Source organism: Tyto alba, unplaced genomic scaffold (genome assembly GCF_018691265.1).
Source record: "Tyto alba isolate M040663 unplaced genomic scaffold, T.alba_DEE_v4.0 Super-Scaffold_49, whole genome shotgun sequence".
Taxonomy (NCBI): domain Eukaryota; kingdom Metazoa; phylum Chordata; class Aves; order Strigiformes; family Tytonidae; genus Tyto; species Tyto alba.
Window position 1 is genome coordinate 3,518,876 of NW_024881325.1, and position 20,739 is coordinate 3,539,614.

At 44.9% G+C, this 20,739-nt stretch overlaps 1 protein-coding gene and 1 long non-coding RNA gene across 3 annotated transcripts in view; one reads left to right on the forward strand and one right to left on the reverse strand.

Moving 5' to 3' along the window:
- PHF2 (PHD finger protein 2) overlaps positions 1 to 15,649 on the reverse strand; it is an 85,729-nt gene extending 70,080 nt beyond the window's left edge. Inside the window, exon 1 of one of the 2 annotated variants that reach the window (XM_033003864.2) lies at positions 15,381 to 15,649. In XM_033003864.2, the coding sequence (XP_032859755.2) occupies positions 15,381 to 15,478 (98 nt within the window). In that variant the 5' untranslated portion in view covers positions 15,479 to 15,649. The remainder of the gene's footprint in view (positions 1 to 15,380) is intronic. The other variant, XM_033003863.2, reaches the window with a different exon arrangement.
- A 559-nt stretch (positions 15,650 to 16,208) lies between these two features.
- On the forward strand, positions 16,209 to 20,507 carry LOC116964370. The gene is made up of 3 exons (XR_004408728.2): positions 16,209 to 16,453; positions 19,489 to 19,709; positions 19,996 to 20,507. It is a non-coding gene; the product is annotated as an uncharacterized LOC116964370 (long non-coding RNA).
- The last annotated feature ends 232 nt before the right edge of the window (positions 20,508 to 20,739 follow it).

Sequence of the window (20,739 nt, forward strand, 5' to 3'; positions counted from 1 at the left end):
GGGAACACGTGGCATTCTGCCCAGGGTGGCAAACATGGCCCCAGCAGCAGCAATCCGGCCTGGCAGCCAAGACCACCACTCCCAGCACTGGCTGCTACCAGCACTTCCCAGCTTACACCTTCAACATTTCCCTATTTAAAAAAGCAAACAAACAAAAACTATATCCCTGTAATTCAGCTGAAAAGAACAAACAAAACAGTATTTCAATGAAGCTCTAATCAACTCTTAAAATAGAATCTTCCTACTCCTCATTCCCTGCTCCTCTGTGCCAATGTACTCCTATGACTTTTTTTTTTTTTTTTTTTTTTTTTTTTTTTTTTAATCTCTCTGATCGCTACCTTTTTGACATTGTTGCACAAGCCTGTCTTGGCCAGCCAGAACAGATACAATGTTGAAATACTTTCTGTAGTCTGAGGGAAAGCAACACAGAAGCTTCAAAAGTAGCTATTAAATTGCACTCATGGGCCATAATGGTCTTATTCTGGCAGTCAAACTGGACACATTTCAGATGATGCTTTTTTTCTCACTTCTTATCAAATCTTTTATGTGGGTTTTTGCCATTTAAAAGCACAAAATGTTTAAAAGTTTAAGAAGTAAATTTGAAATCAAATATAAGCAGTAACATTCAAAGTAACCTGTCTAAAACTGATTTCCCTAAGTGTCATATGATGCCATTACTAGTGAATAGAATGGAGACATTCATTTGCTTCCAACAGGAAACATATGTTGCAGTCTCCTGTAATTTTTAGTCTATTTTCAAATTACTCCAAATGTGTTAGGAACTTTGTATTTTTGCAACTAATTTGGTCCAAACTGACATGGGAATCCCTAAATATTTCTTAATAACGCATTATTTTGAACCGTGGCGGAGCAGTAACAGGACCTAAAATACACAGCAACATTCAGTGTCATTAGTAACTGAATGTGCTCTCAAAACTGCACATTGTTATGGGTGTAATGTTATGCTGTTGTAAATTGCTATTTGCTTCAGCTGATTCAGACGTCTGCAAATCAACAAACACTTACTGCACACAATTTATGAAGCAGATTTCCATTTACCAAAGAACTGTAAAAAAATGTAATCACGTTACATTTTGAGATGTGGATTAAATGTCTCCATAAACACAGTGAATGGCTTTGATTGTTCATACACCTGGAGCCTCTGGGTCTTTCAGTCTACAATACTTAGCACATGGTACTGAGATTCAGCCACGCTTCTGCAAAGTCTTAGATGAAGTATTGTTTTCATTCTGATACATATTTCTAAGCACAATTAACATCATATTTATGTTTAACATTATGCTTTACAATCATAATTTAAAAATTATGTTGTACATATCAAGATGGCACATTTACTGGAAGTCATTTATAAAAGGAGTAGGAAGATGCAAACTGTTATCGATGGCACTTATTTCCAAAGCTATTTAAGTTATTATATGGGAAGTAATAAATTTGCTCTTTTTCTCCAGACAGCTTTTATGCCTTTTTACAAACATGACATAAAGTGTTAATATGTTTCCCTGCTTGTGGCTTATCAACACAAAATTAGAGTTCAGCCTTGCTCTCCTTGAAGGGAAAGATCTTACCTACAGAGTGAAAGCTTCCAGTTCACGCAGGCTGGGTTCCTCTAAGATACTTCCTCCTTAAGTGTTCCTTAAATGTCTGTGACATTTTCTGTGAAATTTCTGTCCCCCCTGAAGACCTGTGGCATGAGCAAGACCTAGGACAGAGCTTACCACTCTTGCAGGCACTTTGCCACAGGCTTTGGTGAGAAGGCAGAGGGCCAGTGCGGCTGAACCACCCCTGTAGCAAGTCCTGCCAGCCGTGGTTTGCATTTAAAGCAAAAAGTTCTGCTTTGATCAGAATTATAGGATCTCCAAAAATGCAAAGAAACAGAAAATTCAGAAAGAACAAAGAAAAAGTAGCAGCAGCTGGCAGGTTTAGACTGTGACTGTCAGCAGTCAGAAGGGCTCTGAAAACATAATACATTCCCACTCGCTGCTAAATTCAGTTTAAGCGCTGTTCAGAAACACCTCCTTGAAGCCTGCTTTTCTTGTTAACACCATTTGCCAACTCTCTCACCATGAAAATGCAGAAAAAATTATTCTGAATACCATTTGCAGCAAGGACTTAGTATCTGTGAAAAACTTCCTTTTACCAAAGCATGAAATGATCACTCTGTTTGTTCTGCCTCCTAAAAAACAAAAACCAAGCAAACCAAAAAAGCAACCAAACAAAAAAAACTGTCAGCCCCTCCCTGAGGAAAGCCTGCCAAGAAAAAGCAGAGGCTTGACAAAGTAAAAACTTCAAGGCTTGGCTTGTCATTTCTTTAACATAATGGGTAGAAGTACCTCTGATTACAACTGCTATGTTGAATTGATCACTTCCCACTGTCCTGTATTTCGGAAGCATAAGGGAGCAACTCCAACTACTGCTTATTTCAGACCCTTGTGTATTTTTCAAATAGTACTGAAGTAACTTAATTTCAGCAATTACTTAATTTCAGCATTTTTAAAATGGAAAAATCTAGCAGCATTATAAAAAGCGACATCAAAGGTATATGAGTAGTTGGAGAGTTGGTGAGCAGCCTAGTAGTTATCTTGCAGATGAGTTACACACGCAGTGTAACAGTTTTGCTCCTTTCTCTTCTGCTCCTCTCCCACTCCTGCACTCTGCACACCACGGGTGCTCACCCGTGGGAAGCGTCTGCACAGCGCGATGCCCGTGGTGGACCCTGGCTGGGCAGCGAGAGCATCTCACCCCCCCGGACCACTCCAGGGCACCTCCAGCAAAGTGCACAGAGACAGTGAATGTCCCAGTGTTTGGGCCGTCCTTGACTGGTGTGGGCAGCTGATGCAAGTGAAGAGCAGGCCCAGTTTGTAAGTGGGACCAGAGCACACTGCCAGTAACAAACGCAGCACAGGCCTGAGCTTTACACCATCACTGCTCAGCACATTTTAACTCACGGCTTCTCTGGATGTCTACCATTGCCACTCTACAGACACCAGTTTTCTAACCTACTCTCCTCACATGATACAGCTTGCAAACATCAAAAGTGAATCTGAAACACAAACATCTACTTTATAGTAGTAATATCCACAGTACCCAACAAAGACAGGGGACTGCATTCAGCTTGACAATCTAGAGAATAAAACCACATCACCTGAGAACCAGCTCACGTAATTTTTCCCAGTTACAGTGACCAGTGAACATGCAGGAGGAAACACAGCTGATCAAAACCAAATCTTTGAGTTACACAAGAAGTAAAATTAGGTAAATTTTGCTCAGAAAAAATGAAACCCAAAATGAAATCTAAAAGACCTCCAAAAAAGCGAGCAAATCACATTACCTGCCTTTTTGATAGCAGCATTCCAGAAACTGCAACTTGTACACAGATTTGTTGATTCAAATAGCACATAGAACAAGAGCTAAACATTCTGACACACACTCAGAAAAACGACAGTGGATCGTCACTTATCTGCTACACCATATCACTGCCAACCTGCAAAGGAGCGCAGTATGTTCTTGACGAACATTCTGCCCTAAAGGAGTAATTTTCTTAAGATACCAAATAACAGAGGAAGACTCTGTGCAATTCCAAGTTTGCTGGGCTTCTACAACGTAGAAATACTGCAAAGGTTGTTGATGCATACTTGCCATACGGTGTTGGTCACTGTCACACAGAAGAGAAGCTAAGGGATGCCTGTAATAGCAAATTCAGATTCAGAGGCAACTCAAGTGGTCAGGATGGGAAATCCAGCAAACAGACCACGGCACTGCTACCAAACCTTTCTGGTCCTCTTCTGACTCTGTCTTCCAGAACAACTTTCACTCCCCTTCCTCTTCCACAGACAAGCCATTCATTTTCTTCATTATGTGATGTATTACCTTTAAGATAATCATGCATTAAATAACATGCATGCATGAGAGAGAGTTAAACCAAAGCCAACCACAGAAAAGTTAACTAAAAGTTAACAAAAACTGGGAGGAAAGGAAGAGCAAAGCCAGTAATAAAACCTTGTAGTCCCGTCTCTCTATCCTCTGCTTTAATCTCTGTGTTTAACCAACATCTCTGAAAATATAAATGTCAAGTATTTAACACAGTGTTCTGACTATAACAATTTACACAGCAGCTTTAAGTCCAGAGTACCTTTATGCTCCACAGTTCTACAAAATACACAGCGACAGCTGCAGCAAATCAGCACTGGGCTGCATCACACTGTGCATTTCAACCAGAACACCAGGCGCTCTGCAACAACAGATGAAAATGCTGAAGAACCAAGGAAAGCAGAAAGAAATGCATAACTTTTCCCCAGAATAAATTTTTAGGCTATTGCATTGAACAGAACTTAGTATTACAAAATCCAGTCTGGTCAAATCACCACAAAGCACCCTAATGACTGCTGTGGCCAAACCACCAGCCTCCTGCTGACTGTGGAGGATACCTGCTCGACATCACAGCTCCTTCTAGCATGCTGCTGGGTAATTGGTTTCATACTCGCTCCAAAGGCAGCATGTCATTCACTGAACCCTCATTACTAGTTTTACCAACACTATGGGTCTCTCATCCAAGTACTGCTCAGCCTTCATTATTTCATCCCCAGGATCTATGAAGATGATAGCTACAGGTGCTGTGGAAGGAATGGGTAGGTTTTGATGAATACAGCAATGCCATTAGTAATCTAGGATTGCTTGAAGATGTGGGAGTAAAACTGCAGGGGACTATGAATAATACCACAGGGTGAAATGCAGCTGTGGATAAAAAAGCATTACTATTTCTGATACTGTTTATAAAGTTTAAACTGGAAGACAAAGTCAGTACAGAAGGCATGGTACATCAGGACACACACTCTGTTCTGAATGAATAAAGAAGGCTTCAAAGAAGTTGAACACATTATTTCTCTTAATTCTTCTGAAACCTAGAGAATTCCGTACAAAGGAGTCTTACAAATTAAGCAAGTATTTCAGAGACATTTCACCTTCACCATTCCAGCATGCCTTTTGCAGGGCTCAGGAAGGATTACTCTCCTACAGCACTGATTAATGCCCCGCTGTATTCTGAAGTTTTATCATCAAGTTTTACCCTCTCTTAAACATCAGACCATACTGGCTAGAGAACATGATGCCTTGTAGTAGTAAGAGCAAATAATTTTCCCCAACTACCACAACATTTTACACCTGAAAAATGCAGACAGCTTGGTATGGCTTTAGAGTCATGATACCTACTCAGCCTGACTGAGAAATACCAAGCTTTCCTGCTGAACTGATGATGCATTGTTCCCACAGCCAACAACCGCTGAAAGCTATCAGGTTGTAGCTCTGCTACACACCATGGTTGTGACTAAATCCAACATGAGCCCACGCTTAAATACTTCTCTTAAATACTCATACTTTGACATATCAGCGCTAGTTCACCATATTAGAGAGGGTTTTTCTTTCTATGAAAAGCACAGTCTTCTGTTATTATTCATGAACTAATTCAAAAACCAATTTCAGAACCATGTTGCTTAAAAAATAATTAGTAAACCTGTATTTGGCTTCTTTATAATTTTAATGCAGATAACAAACATTTGCTGGCTATGCCCGTTAAGTTACCACAAATGCAGACAAAGCAAAAGGGAAACATTAATGCTGAGTGGAAGATACATGAGAAACATTCACTGAAATATGGTCAAAAATTAAAAGGTCTCTGTATGAAACTAGAAAATTCTGTGTATTTCTTTGACTGTAGAAGAAATGTTCAACTACTTTCTCAGCAGAACTCGAATGAACAATTATATCACCTCACAATTAAAGAAAAAAAATCTGAATGAGAAAGAGGGCTCTTCAACTCAACTAACAAAATAGTAAGAGAAAATACCTGGGAACTGAAAATAAGCAAACTTAGATTAGAAATACGTGTGACTTATTCAATAATGAAATAATAATCCATTAGGACAGCTCATTAGTGGATTTGTTGACTTTTCCTCAATAGTAGAGGTGCTTTCATTTGACTGATGTGTTTCTTCTGACGCAAAGAAGTTGGCTGCTAATCTATGTAAGAGTTTAGAATGCTGTCAAGCACCATTTTGGCAATAAAAACTGTGAATTCACAGGATCTACTCAGAACAAGCCTGAGCGTTTCGAGATCTCAACCATCCAAGCAAGCGTAAGCCCACCCATTTTAAAACAAAAGTCCCATGTTTGGCTGTAAGGAAATGGCATCCTCATCTTTTTCAGACTTTCTCTAATGCTCTCTACCATCTTTATGCCTTTCAATAGCAACGCTTAACTGAGAGGCCTTGTCCCCAGGACAGGAACTAGTCAAGTCTTTAGAATGATTAATCCCTAGTCAGCAACTAAATGTAGAGTAGAAGCTTTAGTGTTCCATACACAAGGAGCAGGGATGAGCGAGTTGAGACTGCCAAGAGGTTGCCTATGGACTTCTTTTCTAGGTAGATTACGCACAGTGGGAAAGCAGCCTGAGGTTATTTAGCCATCCTGTGGGTCTTGCTGCTTCTGATGTTACTTCTGTGGCTTAGATTTCTGAAGTGACCATGGAAAAAAAAACTTAATAGCCCTACAAGTTCACCATTGTTTGCTCAATCAGTATTCATTCATGTATCCAGCAGGATTCCTCACCATGACAGCATTCTTTAATTCTACAAAAATATTTCTGGGATAGAAGTTCATATGCTATACCTACAGCCGTCTGTAAGGAGCTAGATGTTCAAGCGGTCCTGCTACCAGTTAATTCCAACCAATAAACTACATGTTTTAGCTAAAAAAAAAAAAAAAAAGTACACTCAATCCACTCTAATTTTACATTCATACGCAACTGCTGCAATTGTATTTAAGGTATTAGTGATCCAAATGGAGAGAGAGAAAATCACAAATAGATAGCACAGTGATAGAGAAGACACTCTCCTTGTTCAGACAGAGGCCAAACAGCAACAGAAGTCTAGGCCCTTTCTCTTTTCCCTCCTGCCCCTGTCCAGAGACTCTGGTGAGATGTTCAACAGAACGGATTAAATATTGCTTATATTCTGGCTATGGGGATTGAATAACTGAATAACGATTACTGGCTGCTCCATGTGCTCCCACATTATCCTGAATTCATCTAAAAACATAATGAAAGCCATTTGCAGTCTTTGTTGTATCTGGCATCAGAAGGCAGAGGGCTGTGCAGTGCCCAGCGCTAGGCATGTACAATGAGATACTGTTCTTGCACCATAACAGTAACAATACAGATATGAGCTGAAAGGGTAAATCACAACCACATGGCTCACATTTAATAAGTGTATTTTTCTACACATGAACAATCACAAATGTACACTATAATAATTTCTAGTCCATGTGCAAATCCCATGAAACCAAAGATATCATATGGTCAACCGAGATTGCTCTGCTATCCACACAGAGCATAGACATGATGGTATTGTGCCAAAGGAACACAGGAAGATTATTTTTTAAAAATACTGAGTATGCATTAACTAGGATTTTTTCCAAATCATTATAATTTGGCCATGTCAAATCCAGCTTTCCTAGGCCAATGAATAGCACATACGACATACGAAGAGTGTTCCTGACAATTTTCACATTTCCATCACCTTCCATTGGGATGTTAACAGCAAAAAAGAAGGTTTAACAAAAAATCACAACTAATGACTCCTAGCAGAAACATCTCACTTTTTTTTTTTTTCCACTTGCTACATCCTTTCAGTCTGCCAGATGAAAACTTCAATGAAAAATGCTCTCCCTGAGGGTAAATGTACCATAATTTTTTTCTAAAAGAGGAAAATGACCTTTGCTTGCAGAACTGATTTTTCTGTTCTCACATTGCTTTAACTTTTCTAATTGAAAGCCAGCACCCAGTAAGGGTGCAGTCCTGCTACTACTGAACTTCACAGGTATGTGGGTGCTTGCAGGACTGCTCACAAAACACAGTTGAGCTAAAGGTTCAGGATGTTGAAGAGCACTTGTTAATTCATACTGTCTTTCAAATTTTTCTTCTTTTAATTAAACATGAATTGTACTTAATATTCATAACGTTTTATCCTTCCAGAGGTAAAATCTGCGTAAAACCCTCTGAAATTAAAAGAATCTTTATATACAACACCCTTCTGTGATCTATACTTGCTCTCAGGTACCAGCGTACCAGACAACCTACTTGTAGGCCAGCTCTTCATACATTACTGTCCAAACTTAGTATTACTTAGACTTGGATTTTCTAAAGCTTACTTTAATTTGGAGAATAACTCCATGATTTCTGAGCTGACACATCAAAATCTTGATGTTCAGGCCAGCTAAGCACTCATGATACCTAAATTTCTAGTTGCATAAACTGGAATAATCAGTTCTTTTCACAACTAGACTTGATGTCTCAGCTAAACACTTTCTCAAACTGAAACCTCGGGGTCTTCTAAAGAGCAACTTTAAACACAAGACACCCAGGCAGTGTAAACCTAAAGGTGTCTAATACTGACGCTCAGTCCTGCAGTGAAGAACTGATCAAAAGAGAAATGTCCATTCTGCTTCAAAGCCAGCTTTGCAGACCTACATGTTGCATGGGCATCCACGGAAAACGCATCCACTCCCTAGGCAGTGGTCCAGAAGAAGACAGAAGACTCAGAAATGGGGAAGCTGATGTGCTTTTTGCATGCATATCTAAACATGGAGCTGGGGCTGTCTGCATTAAAATACCACCACGGAGAAGTTAAGAGTGAACCTCAATTTCCATGCAAACTTCTTTTTTTGAGTAAGAATTCAACTCTTTTAATTTATACCAAATGCAGGTTTTCAACCCTCTAACATATTTTCCCTACAAAATAAAACTGCAGATAAAACTTTGTATCTGGAAATCTGCTACACAAGTTGAGACTATACTTTTAACAAATACTTGCAAAATAATCTTGCAGCTGTGATTGATCCTGCAATGGCCCAGGAGACTCTCTGAGGTCAACTGAAAGTTTTAATGGCATACTAGAACTCTGACATATTTTCCATTCTGAATCTCAGGCTTTTTCTCAGAGCACAAATGGATGTGAAATGGTAAGACAAGAAGTTTATTTAACTGTGCCAAAGGGCCAAGAACACAACACTGATTGGCAACAGGCAAAACCGACTGGCTTTACCGTCCGGGCAGACTCCTGGTGCTCTGGAAGTTGGTGTTAATCATCACTGTGGGACCACACAATAATACAGGGCAATAAACCCAGCATCCATACTGGGACAAGTGTGCCACGTGGTTCCACCTCTATGCAGCCCTGGACATTTAAAAAGAATTTTTAAAAAAGTTATAAAATGGATATGAAATTAAAAACTCTTCTTATGTTCTCTGAACATCTTTCAACTTACAGAATAAACAATGCTATGTTTGCTGAAAGGAAGATTAAGATGACAGTGATTTCAACCTGAAGACAAGGAGGATTTTAACAGTTTTTTCTTAAGTTCAAATCCTCTTCACATTCCATACTGACAACTCTTTTTTTTTAAAAAAAAAAAAAAAAACAAAACACAACAACAACAAAAAAACAACAACAAAAAAACAACAACAACAAAAAAAAAAAAAAACTAGGTGCTTTGGTTTGTTTGGGTCGTTTACCTTCTAAGGCAAGCAATACCCACTACACTGTCCATGTGAACACTTCATCCAGAATAATTAGCATGCTTTGTGTGCTCTACAAAATAATTTCTAAACAACCTGTTTTTCTTTTTTTTTTCGCTTGAAAAGAGCATAAGGGAGAGAATCCTGGTATAGGTGTTAGCATGGCTTACTCATGATAGCTGCTCTGGTCAACCTCCCAGTATAACTGAGGCTGTAATGTTGACTAACTCTTCAGGAAAACTTGAAATATCTTTATTATTTAGTTATTGGAAAAACCTACATACCTTGTTCCTATCTGAACCCCACACACTAAAGGAAATCATTCTGTGAATGGTACAATTAACCTTAGTAACTCCCTCCACTGTGATAATACTAAGGCAAACAGCACTGTATTGCAAGGATTATCCTAATCTTAACATTTTACCCAAATTCCCAAATTTGGCCACAGCTAGTGATAAGCCTATGTAAAAGAGGACCTAGACACTGTCGTGCAAAATTAGATCTATTTTTAAAAGGGACAATGCTGAACACCCCAGCAGGAAAATAAAATCTCCCCATACACAGGGTTTTTAGTTTTGCTGTGTAACAGACCAGTGCTTTTCTTAACCTGGACAGAGTTCATTTTGTGCATCAAGGCATCTTGATTAACACTCATCATAATTTTATGCTGCTATGGTAACCGCATGAACTACTTCTAGATAACTAAACCCTTTGTCATTTTACTAAGTTACTACGTCAGCCTTGTCTGGGGCAATAAGTTTCAAAGTTTAAATATGCATGGGGTAGAAAAATAAATACAAAAATACTTGTTATTTTATTTAGCAAGTGATTGTATGATCACAGCCTACAACACTGTGTGCATGTTATAAGAACCTGTAACAAAATATCCACTGCAGAGAAAATAAATAATTTACCCTCCTTCACCTACAGCTGTAATAAATAACCCAGTACATATTTCTAGTTGAACAAACTTGTACAAAAGGACTTGCCTTGCCTTGAATATTAGGTTCTGTAACACGCCCATAATAGATGAGATACTTAGAGACTTGTTAAATATGACTTCTTCCAACCCTCGGCAGTTTACGTTCACAACCTGTCAGCACACCTACCCCTGCTGCTTTCAGCAAAGGCGCTTAGGAACAAGCAGAGGGTGTCCGTGAAGCAGGCAGCTCCCAAACCACATCCAGCTTCAGGGATCACGACCAGCATCACTACCGAGAGGCAGAGGAGAAGGCAGTGCTCCTCACACAGCACAGGTGTGACACGCTTTGGCCAAACCACTCCACCGAGCTGGCGAACCATCCTGTCCCACATCACCTAACACAAGCCTGAACAGTCCACGGCACCGAAAACATCTCCTTTAGCCTGCAGCACTGCCTGCACAAAGCCATTTGCCTGGCCAGGCCTACAGATGAGGTAGCCGAGTGACTACCTGGGCACCTGCTGATTCTCAGCTTCATTATGAGTACACAATGCAATTCCCTCCTCCTCTCCTGGCCTTCTCAAAGTCCAGAGAGCCATCTCCCATTCCAACAGGCCTTTGCAGCAGAGACCTACCTACATCCCCAGCTATTGCTACTGCCTGCAGTCCTGCTGCTGGTAACGTGTGGAACCATACCAGGAACTCATCAGGAAGGGATGCGAGAGGTGAGGACATAACACAGACGTACTGTGACAGAACGATGGAGGAGCCAGGAAAGCATGGGGCACCAAGGTTGGCTTTTTCAGCAAAGGACTAGAAGCAATTGAGGCATGTGGGATTTCATTAGACCAAACAGCAACATCAAAGAACATACTGTCTTCACAAAAAGAGGAGTCGAACAATCCCACTGTCTGCTTTAGTGTTATTGTCTTTTTGCCTACAAAATCATCTCCATCCTCTCCAGACAGAGCTTGAAGCTGCTTGTCTCAAGCTGCTCAGGCTAACGGAAAGCACAGAAATGACTGAAACTCAACCTAACAAGAAGTCACAAACAGCGTTCTGCGAACATACTGGTGGCTCCATACCTCAACACACTTCAGAAAGAGCGTCCAAGAGTCTCTGATGATGGGTAACATATGGAGTTGTAACAGAGGGGCTCAGAAAGCTTTCAGAAAGAAATGAACAGAGCTAGCAATGGTAAATTCTTTACTCTTTCTTCCTATAGACTGGCAACACCACGCAAGCAAGACTATCAATCTACCGACCTACAAAATCCACATGGATGCCTAATCTTTGTCTACCCGAAGAAACCAATCAGGCATGTATATCAACTCAGCCACACAGTCCAGTGCAGCAGCTTCACTGCATGCAGGCCTAAGACCACAATGATGACAGCTGCCTGGGCAAGAGCAGCCTGCAAGAGGTGCTGCCTTCTCTGCCACACAGAAGCTCAGACCCAGCAGCAAGGGACCACCTTGATATGTCTCAGGATTAAGTAATGATCCCTACAGAAAGATCTAGCATCGCTTCACAAGAGAAATCCTCCCTGAAAAAGACAATAAAAATAATGCATCGGTGATATTTAAAAGCCCCAGAGAACCCTAAATCCATCCCTCTGGCACTTGTATCGGGAAGCAGCACAGAGCAGTACTTTCCAAACTGTAGTCAGTGGCACATCAGCAAAGTGCCAAGTACTCGGCAATGGTCTGGAGAGTGCTCATCCAACATGTGGTGATGGCTCCATCTCCCCACTTCCAACTTCTAAACCACATTAAATAAGTTTAACATACATTTGATATTTTTGTAATATAAATTCACCATTGGAACTGATGAAGTTGCTGTAGAGATGTTACCCAGCTTCAGATGCGAGGGAGACTATGACTGCTATGTGAATAAAACGATGGAAGCATTTCTTTAAATATTTGGAAACCACCATCAGAAAGGAAGCATGAAAACACCTGATCTGCCTCTACAAAATCAAAATAGAAATGACACTTTTTTTTTTTTTTTCTGAAATGCACACTGTCTGTCATGTTAAAAAGAGATACAAGTATGATTAAATGATTAAAAAACTGGGCAAGCCTCCTTAACAGTATGCAACTTTGCATACTTGCTTATTTTTGGTTGCAGCACAGTTTCTATATAAACATTAACACTACGAATGCTTTGAGTGTCTAGGAGAGAGACAGGACGATTTTATACAACTAAATCCTGATTTTTAGTTTTCTTTGTTGAAGATGTATTTGTTCATATAACACCAAGAAAAGCAAACAGGTACATATAAAAGCTGTTTTCTGTTAAATCACTCCACAAACTTCTCCGATACAATTATCTTAGGTTTTGACATGGTGAGAAGTCTCCTCCTTCTCAGTTTTCTTTACTTTAAAATCTATCTCTGGGTGCCACTGCAAGCTAAGCAAAAAGGGTACAACACCGCTGCAAAAGAGCTGCAATTCAATTCTGTCCCTTTATACCACAAAATGAAATACCCTTCTTTGTGCGTGCATGAGATACTGCCCCTGAACTGCCCATGAAATGATAATTTTATTGATCAGTTACAATTAATCTCTTTTCATCAGTTTTAATCAAAATTCACCATCGTATGCAGGCAGCTTAACTCCTTTTGCTGTTTATCTTTTCACAAATCCACTCTGTCACCACTTTGCATGAAAACCTTTGTTTTTTCACGTTCTTAAGTTTTCTAAGTTTCAAGCACACAACACTCAAAGCTTCTCTCCAGCCTCTAAATCAGCTTCACCTTGCCATCTGTGCCTAAGTCTTAATCAACACAGGTGCCCAGCCTTTAAGCTCATGTCCCAAATCACGTGTGTAGAGCACCCTACTGTCAACGCTGGCACTGGAACTATTTATTTCAGTATTCTGCTTCATGTTTCTACACAGCTTTTTAAACAAATGGCGGAACACCCTCATAATGCCACAGTAAGGGGAGCTTTTGTGCTCACGGGTAGTTTTGGGGAAGATCTGCAGTTGACCCAGGGCCTACTCAGGCACCTGTGAGCTGCAAGGGGAGGAGGCCGTGCCTCTCGCCTTCATGTCCTCAACTTTGAGGCAATTATCAGAGCTGGTTAAGATGAAAGAGTCACAGTTTAACCTTACTTAATACCTGTCAGAAAAAGTGCTCATCCAGGTGATTTACCGGATTTTAATTTCACTTTTTACACTTGTATCACTCACGGAGAATTGCTGCAAAGCCAGTACCGCTCCAGCCTCCTCCGTCGTAACACCCGATGCAAGCGAAACCTGCCCGCACGGCTGCCCTCCCCTCCGGCACGGTGCCCGCCGGTACCGCCCCGGTTACCCCGCGCACCCGCCAGCCCCTCCGAGCCCCCGCTCCCCCCCGCCGCAGCGCGCAGGCAGACGCGGCACCTTCCCCTTCGCCCCCGCCGCCGCGCTCCGGGGCCCGCCGCCCGCCCGCCCGCCCGCAGGACGGTGCTGAAGCGACTTCCCGGGAAAACCGGTGAATTTGGCTCTTCTCGGCGTTCCAGCCACCAACTTCCCCCCCATTTCTCACGGAGGAAGTAAATCATAATACGCGCTGCTGAAGTTGCGCCCGGCCGCCTCAACTCCAGCGCGGCCGCCCGCCCATTGTCTGCCGCACCGGCGCTCCGTGAGGGCGGTTTGGGAGAAAACGAGCCGAAAAGGAGACTCCTCCGCCCCTGTCCGCCCTGCCCAGGCTCAGGCTCCCCCTCCCCCGCCGCAGCCGCCGCCGCCGCCCGGCGCTTCCCCCCTCCCGGCGGCCCCCGCCGCCACGGCAGGCCCCGGCCCCAGGCGCTTCGGCAGGGCCGGCCCGGGGGCGGCGGCGGCGGCGGCCGGGGCAGCGGGCCCGCTCCCTGCCCGGGCCGCCCCGCAGGCGCCCACCGTCAGGCACCGTGAAGCGCGACCAGCGCCGGTCCCCGCCGGCCGGCGGGGCGGGAGGGTGCCCTGCCCGGGCTCAGGGGCGGGCTCTGGGCGAGCGGGGTCTCCCCCGCCCGGCCCTCCCCGCCTCAGGGCAGGCGCTCTCCCGCCCCGCCCGGCTCCCGGCGCGGAAGGGCTTCCCCTCGCCTGCCGCCCCGCCGCCAGGGCGGGCGCGGAGCTGGGCCCCGCCGCGCCGCCCGCCCCGCCAAGGGTTAAGCCGCAGGGCCGGCGCGGCGATGGTAGCCCTGTCAGCCGGGAAACACCCCGGCTGCGCCCCCCCCGCTCCTCCCCGCTCCCGCCGCCCCGGGGAGCCGCGGAGGGCTGGGGAGGGGGGGGTGCCCGGAATCCTCCCCGGCTAAGAGGACGGCCCGGCCCGCCGCGCCAGGCGCCGGAGCCCGATGACAGGGCGCCGGAGCCCCGGCCGCCGCCGCGGCCCCCCGGGCCGCCCCAGCCCCCCCCCCCCCCCCCCCCCCGCCGCCCCGGGGCCCGTCTCCGTGGGGGAAGCAGTGTGGAGCCGAGGGGAGGGCGGCGCGGGACACGCACCATCCCGGCTGTAAGAGCCCGCCGCCGCGCCGCGCTGCCATCGCCCAGCCGCCCGGCGGGAGCGATCCCCTCCCCGAGGAAAGCACAATGCCCCCCCCCCCCCCCCCCCGCCTCGGTGACACCGGAGCCCCGGGGATGGCGGAGGGGGGGTGGGGGGGGTGGGGAGCTTTGTGCGGGGAATCCAGCAAAATTTACAAAACAAAACACAAAAAAAATACAACGGGGAGAGAGCGAGCGAGAGACGGGGGCAGAGTGGCTCCTCCTCCTCCTCCTCTCCAAAAAGGCCTGTTGGAAAACTGCACACGGCGGCGGCTCCGGCAGCGCCGCTCCCCGCGCAGCGCGGCGGAGAAAAGGCGGCGAAAGGCGGCGGGACCGCGGCGAAAGGGGGGGAAAGGCCCGATCTCTTTGTGTTACCTGCCGTGAAACCAGTCCTTGCAGGCATCGCACTCGATCATGAAGCGGGTTACGTCGTAGGGCAGCCTACAGATGCAATAGACGGGCACCGTCGCCATGTTAGCTCCCTTCAAAACAAGGCTGGACGCCCGGAGGAGCGGAGCGAGCGGGGCTGGTGGCGGCTCCTGCCGCGGGGTCGCCTCGGCGGCTGCTCCTGCGAACCGGCAGCGAATTTGCGATGTCGAGGAGACGGGGTGGGGGAGAAGGGAGAAGGGGGGGCAAGGGGGGGGGGGGGGGGGGGGAAAGGAGGAAAAAAAAAAAAATTAAAAAAAAAAAAAATCAGATAATGCAATTACGGCTCCTCAAGGGCGGGCGATCAATGTCAGAAAAATAATAAAGGGCTTCCCAAAGTTTGGCTGCATGGTTCCTTCGGCTCTGCGAGCGCCGACCGGACTGGGGATTTTTTTTGTTGTTGTTGTTGTTAAATGATTATTATTCAAAATGTTTGGCGAAATGCATTCTATTGCGTGCCCCCTGGTGACAGTACAGTACCGAGGCTTTTCATAAACACTCCGAAATGTAGCCCTTTCCTTGTAATGTCCTTACGTCAGCTTGCAACATTGCAATATTTCCTCTGCCGGGGCCGGGGCCGGGGCTGGGGCCGGGCGGGCGGCGGGGCCCGGCGGGGCGGGTAACGCTGCCTGCCGCGGGCGCGGGGGGATTTTGGGGGGGCTTTGGGGTTTTTGTTGGTGTTTTGGTTTGGTTTGGGTTTTTTGGGTTTTTTTTTTTTGTTTGTTTTTATTTTATTTTTTTTTAATCCCCCCTGCCTGCCAAGAGGGAGTTTTTTAAAGAAAGCGGCCCGGGCGGGGCTCTGACCCCCGTTCCCCTCAGGGCGGGGGGGGGGTGGGGGGGTGGGTGTGTGCCTGGCAGAGGGAGCGATGCGGGAGGGACCCCGCGGGGGTAGCGCGGTTTGCGCACCCCTCTCCACGCAAAGGCAGAGCGGGGTGATGCGAAATGCGCGTCTGCAAGAGCGGAGCACAAAAGCCCTCTTTTAATGACAAGCCATCACGGAGCAGGCACGCTTAAAAGTAGCTGTAAGTATCGTCCTGCCCCTACCAGCAGAAATAACACCATGGTGGTCTGGTGTCTAGGAGGTGATGGCGGGTAAGGGTCTATAAGCATGCACGGGTGTTGATTTACATAAAGAAAAAAAAATATTACCTTCTTTTTAGTTGGTAGAATCATATTACTGCTTTTAAAGTTACCCACTTACACCTGTGGCAGCCCTTTCACCACTGCAAGTAGGGGCTGCTGCACCAGAGGGGAAAATACTTTGTGCCTGCGATGGACCAAACGAAAGCGTGAGGGTGCTGGGTACGTGCTGTGACGGGCCACTTGGACACATCGTGTCCATGTACCCCACGACTGCACATCCCCGCAGACACCGGCTTCCTCCCAGACGGAGATGGGTCAGCGGCAGCAGCGGAGGCAACAGAGGAGCCCTCAAGCTTGGACCAAGATTGAGGATGCAGAATCTCACTCCCCCCTCAACACCAAGACTCTGAAGGTGGTTAAAATGCTCGTCCTGTGGGGCGTTCTGCAGGGATCTGTGTCCCAAGAGTGTTCAATAGCCGCTGGTACGCTTCGCTGAGAAGCACGAAAGCTTCCTACAAAGTCTTCACAAGGGGAATACCAGCTGAGGTGTGATTTTAATTCCAGTTACAACAGATTCAGCGTCTTGAATCCATCTCATTTGAGGGGAAAAAGAAAATATTTATTGTAGAGCAAAAAGAGAAAATGAACATCTCTCTGCCTTTTTTCATCAGTCTCCAAAAATCCTCAGAAATCATCTATGGGTGACATGGGAAATTCAAGGGTCCAAACAGATATACATTGTAGGTATAGGCAGAACCTGCCTAGGACAGCTGAGGCGGGACTGTCAAAATTATTTGCCTTGCCCACTGAATTTACATGCCACAGAAATGACTTTCAGCTGGTGTTCATGCAGAGCTACCTTTGAACTAGCGTCAGAAATGGCACGCTCTGGTCCACCATGGATGTTTATGAGAGTGAAATTAAATTTCTGACATACCTCAAGGTGTGGTAATGTGTGTGTGGGGAAGATTATAGGCCTATATTTTAAATCGTGACTCAGTTGTTTTGAATGACACATTTGGGGCCTATTTTATTCATTGTGCTGAGCGGCATAAGTATCCGCCCTCTAAAAATCAGACATCTTTTAAGTTTGAAGTGATCTATCATGATTTTAATTGCTTGGAGCTTCAACCAGAAAGTAGAAGAGCAAGTCTTGGGAGTAAAGCAGGATGAGGAGGAAAGGCCTGAGAACCATCACGAGAGGTGCGCACGGCTTTACAGAGTCTACTCAGTGCTCAGCAATGCCTCGTGCATCTACCAGCATTTCTCAGCTCCGGCTTTAAACAGAGCATGCAGAGATTTTTAATGCCCTTTGGTATGGTGAAGTTTTCTCATTGTCTTGACTTTTCCATGAGTGTTTCCACCCAGAAGCCGTGCAAGGAGGGTGTTTGGCTGCTCTCGGGTAGGGAGGAGTGAGTGGTGGAGCTGTGCTACGATGCCTCAGCAAAACGTAATGTGATCATTGAGCTGACTTTTTTGAAATTTTGAAGTGAGTTTTTAAGAATTACTTTTAAACAACTTGGAACAAAAAATCAGCGTCATGGGCCCAAATAGATACCCAGAAAACATCTGTGTGGTGGTCAAAGACCCTGTGGGCAGTAAGCAGCTGGACGTCCACACTGGCAGACACAACGCTTGAGACCAGGGATTACGTCGCACAAAGGGATCTGCTGCTATCCTGGAGCTCACGGAAGAGGATGGGATTTCTCAGGAGTATTTAAATGACCTGGAAGCAGAAGTCTCACTGACGGTGATATCCTGAATTGGGTACTTTGGAAGAGCCTCCATCTGCTCCTTCACTTTGAACGGTAATGGCTCACAATACTGAGCCCTCAGGTCCCACATCTGGTGTGGTGCTCAAAAAGGGTTCAGGCGTGAACATCAGCACAGAGGGAAAGGTTGCTATCATTTTTTGAGCTTCCTGTTTTTTCTTACCGTTTTGTAGTTTTCTTCACCTAGTTTTCCTTTGCAGTGGTATGTAAAAGGTCCCTCTATTTTACAATGCCCCGTAGCTTTAAACACATCGTCCCCATAGTTATTTCCATGCCACTGTAGAGAAGTAAACCAAGTCAGGTAGTAGTGTCTATCTACTCTAAATAAATGTTTGCAAAGAAGCAGTCTGTGAAACCAGCCTTGAAACAGCAGGGATCACTGAGCTGCAGCAAGAGAGGGGTCAGCAGATGACAGCATATATCCCTTCCAGTTTTCCCCTCTGACACCAGATTTCCTGGTAACTGGTTTGATTTCACACCACACCGTACTGTCCTATTTTGGTCCCATTTCAGTTGGCACAAATGGGTGAGCAATACCTGCCAGCCAGAAGTGGCAGTTCAAATCTGTAATAAAAATACCCAAATAAGCCCAAACACCAAACCAGGAGGAATAATCAGATGTGCAGTTTGAAGCAAGGCGTTCAAGGATGTAAACAGCATTTTTTTTATTTAAAATAGTTAAAGGCATAAAAGGAGACTGGTTTAAAAGGTCCTTTCATGTCACAAATTAGTTTAAAGACCTAGTTAAAGAATTTATTTTGTAACCATAACTCTCAATGCAGTTTGCATTTAGCAGTCCATACATGCACCTTCTCACCTAAACACTTCTCTCTTGCCTTATATTTCTGCACCATCAGTGTCATACTGACATTAACATTTTGTATTTATTCTTGGTCACCAGGAGCTGTACAGGGTACATAGACAAAAATCTGAACTTTGACCATCCTATCAGGTGTCATGAAAAATATATCAGTCTCTCTTATAAGATTTTGAATTTTCAGACATTATTTTATTTTATTTTATTTTATTTTATTTTATTTTATTTTATTTTATTTTATTTTATTTTATTTTATTTTATTTTATTTTATTTTATTTTATTTTATTTTATTTTATTTTATTTTGTTTTGTTTTGTTTTGTTTTATTTTGTTTTGTTTAGTTTTATTTTATTTTATTTTTATTATTTTATTTTTTATTTTTTTAGGGAAAACAATTGTAACAACCCAGAAAATCCACAGTAGCCCCCCATGCTGCCGTGCCGCAGCCCTGGGGACACGTGTGGCGAGGGGGCACACGAGGAGGCAGGAGCACGGGGCAGGAGCCTGCCCTTGGGAAGCAGCTGGCAGCGCAGTAGAGAGCAGTGTCGGTCACTCCATCTGGGCACCAGTTCTACTCGGTGGAGATCAGCCGGGGTAACTCTTAGAGGTAAGCAAGCAGGCCAGAAGTCCTCTCTGCTAGCGGACTCATTGTTCCTTCATGGTACTTCTTTGTCATTATGTTTCTGTATTTGGGGGGGAAAAGGACTGAGAATGACGTCTACACTTCTTTGTGTTACGGCGGTGGAAGAACACTTCCTCGCGGTGTGCGGAGACGCACCTTACTGCTAGTTCACTGCACCTGAGCAGGCACCTGGAGGAAGAGGCCAGACAGGTCTAAAGCATGAATGTTGCGTTTAATATTGAAAGCAAGTAATGTGCTATTTGTTCCACAGCTGCATAGGTGATTAAGCGGCCGCGTACGGAAGCTTTTGGAGGCCTCGAAGCATCTCCCAGACCATGCCCTGCAGCCTTTCGGGTCTGCGGCGGCAGAAACCTCTGTCATTGCTTTCCACAGTGGCTGAGCAAAGCCAGCCCGTTCCGCCGCCCCGCGCTGCCTCGTGCAGGGGCTGGGCACGATACTGCCAAAACCCGGCAACCAAAGCCTCCTACAATTCAATGAACATTGGGTACAGAAATATTTCTGAAGTGGTTTTTGCCTGTATTTTACAGCAGGCTGCAAAGCAGTGAAATGAATGTCAGATTTTACCAAGGTCAGCAACAGAAGCAAACGCTTATTTCAGCAGCAGAAATATTTCCATTAAATGTGGTCCTGAAGTTCAAAGCCCCCGTGGCAGGAGGCATCGTGCCGGCTACGTCCTCTCACTCACCATTCAAGTTACGTGTGCAGTTCTTCACTGAATTGTAGCCTTCAGGAGAACAACTTAAATAAAATAAATTTTAAAAATAGACTTGAGGAGTGCCCCATGCCCTCTGTGCTGGGTGTCAGGTTAAAAAGCAAACCCTCTGTACGCTGCGCCCAGGGAGTTAAAAGGGCTGTGGAGCCTCCCTTGGAAGAGCAAAAACGAGCAGGAGTAGGACGGGTGGGAGGTTTGCTTTGGTGATGCTAGCAGCAGGGAGCAGCAGGGAGCAGCAGACATGGGCTAGCGGGGATGGAGGGGAGATGGGGCATGCCTGTG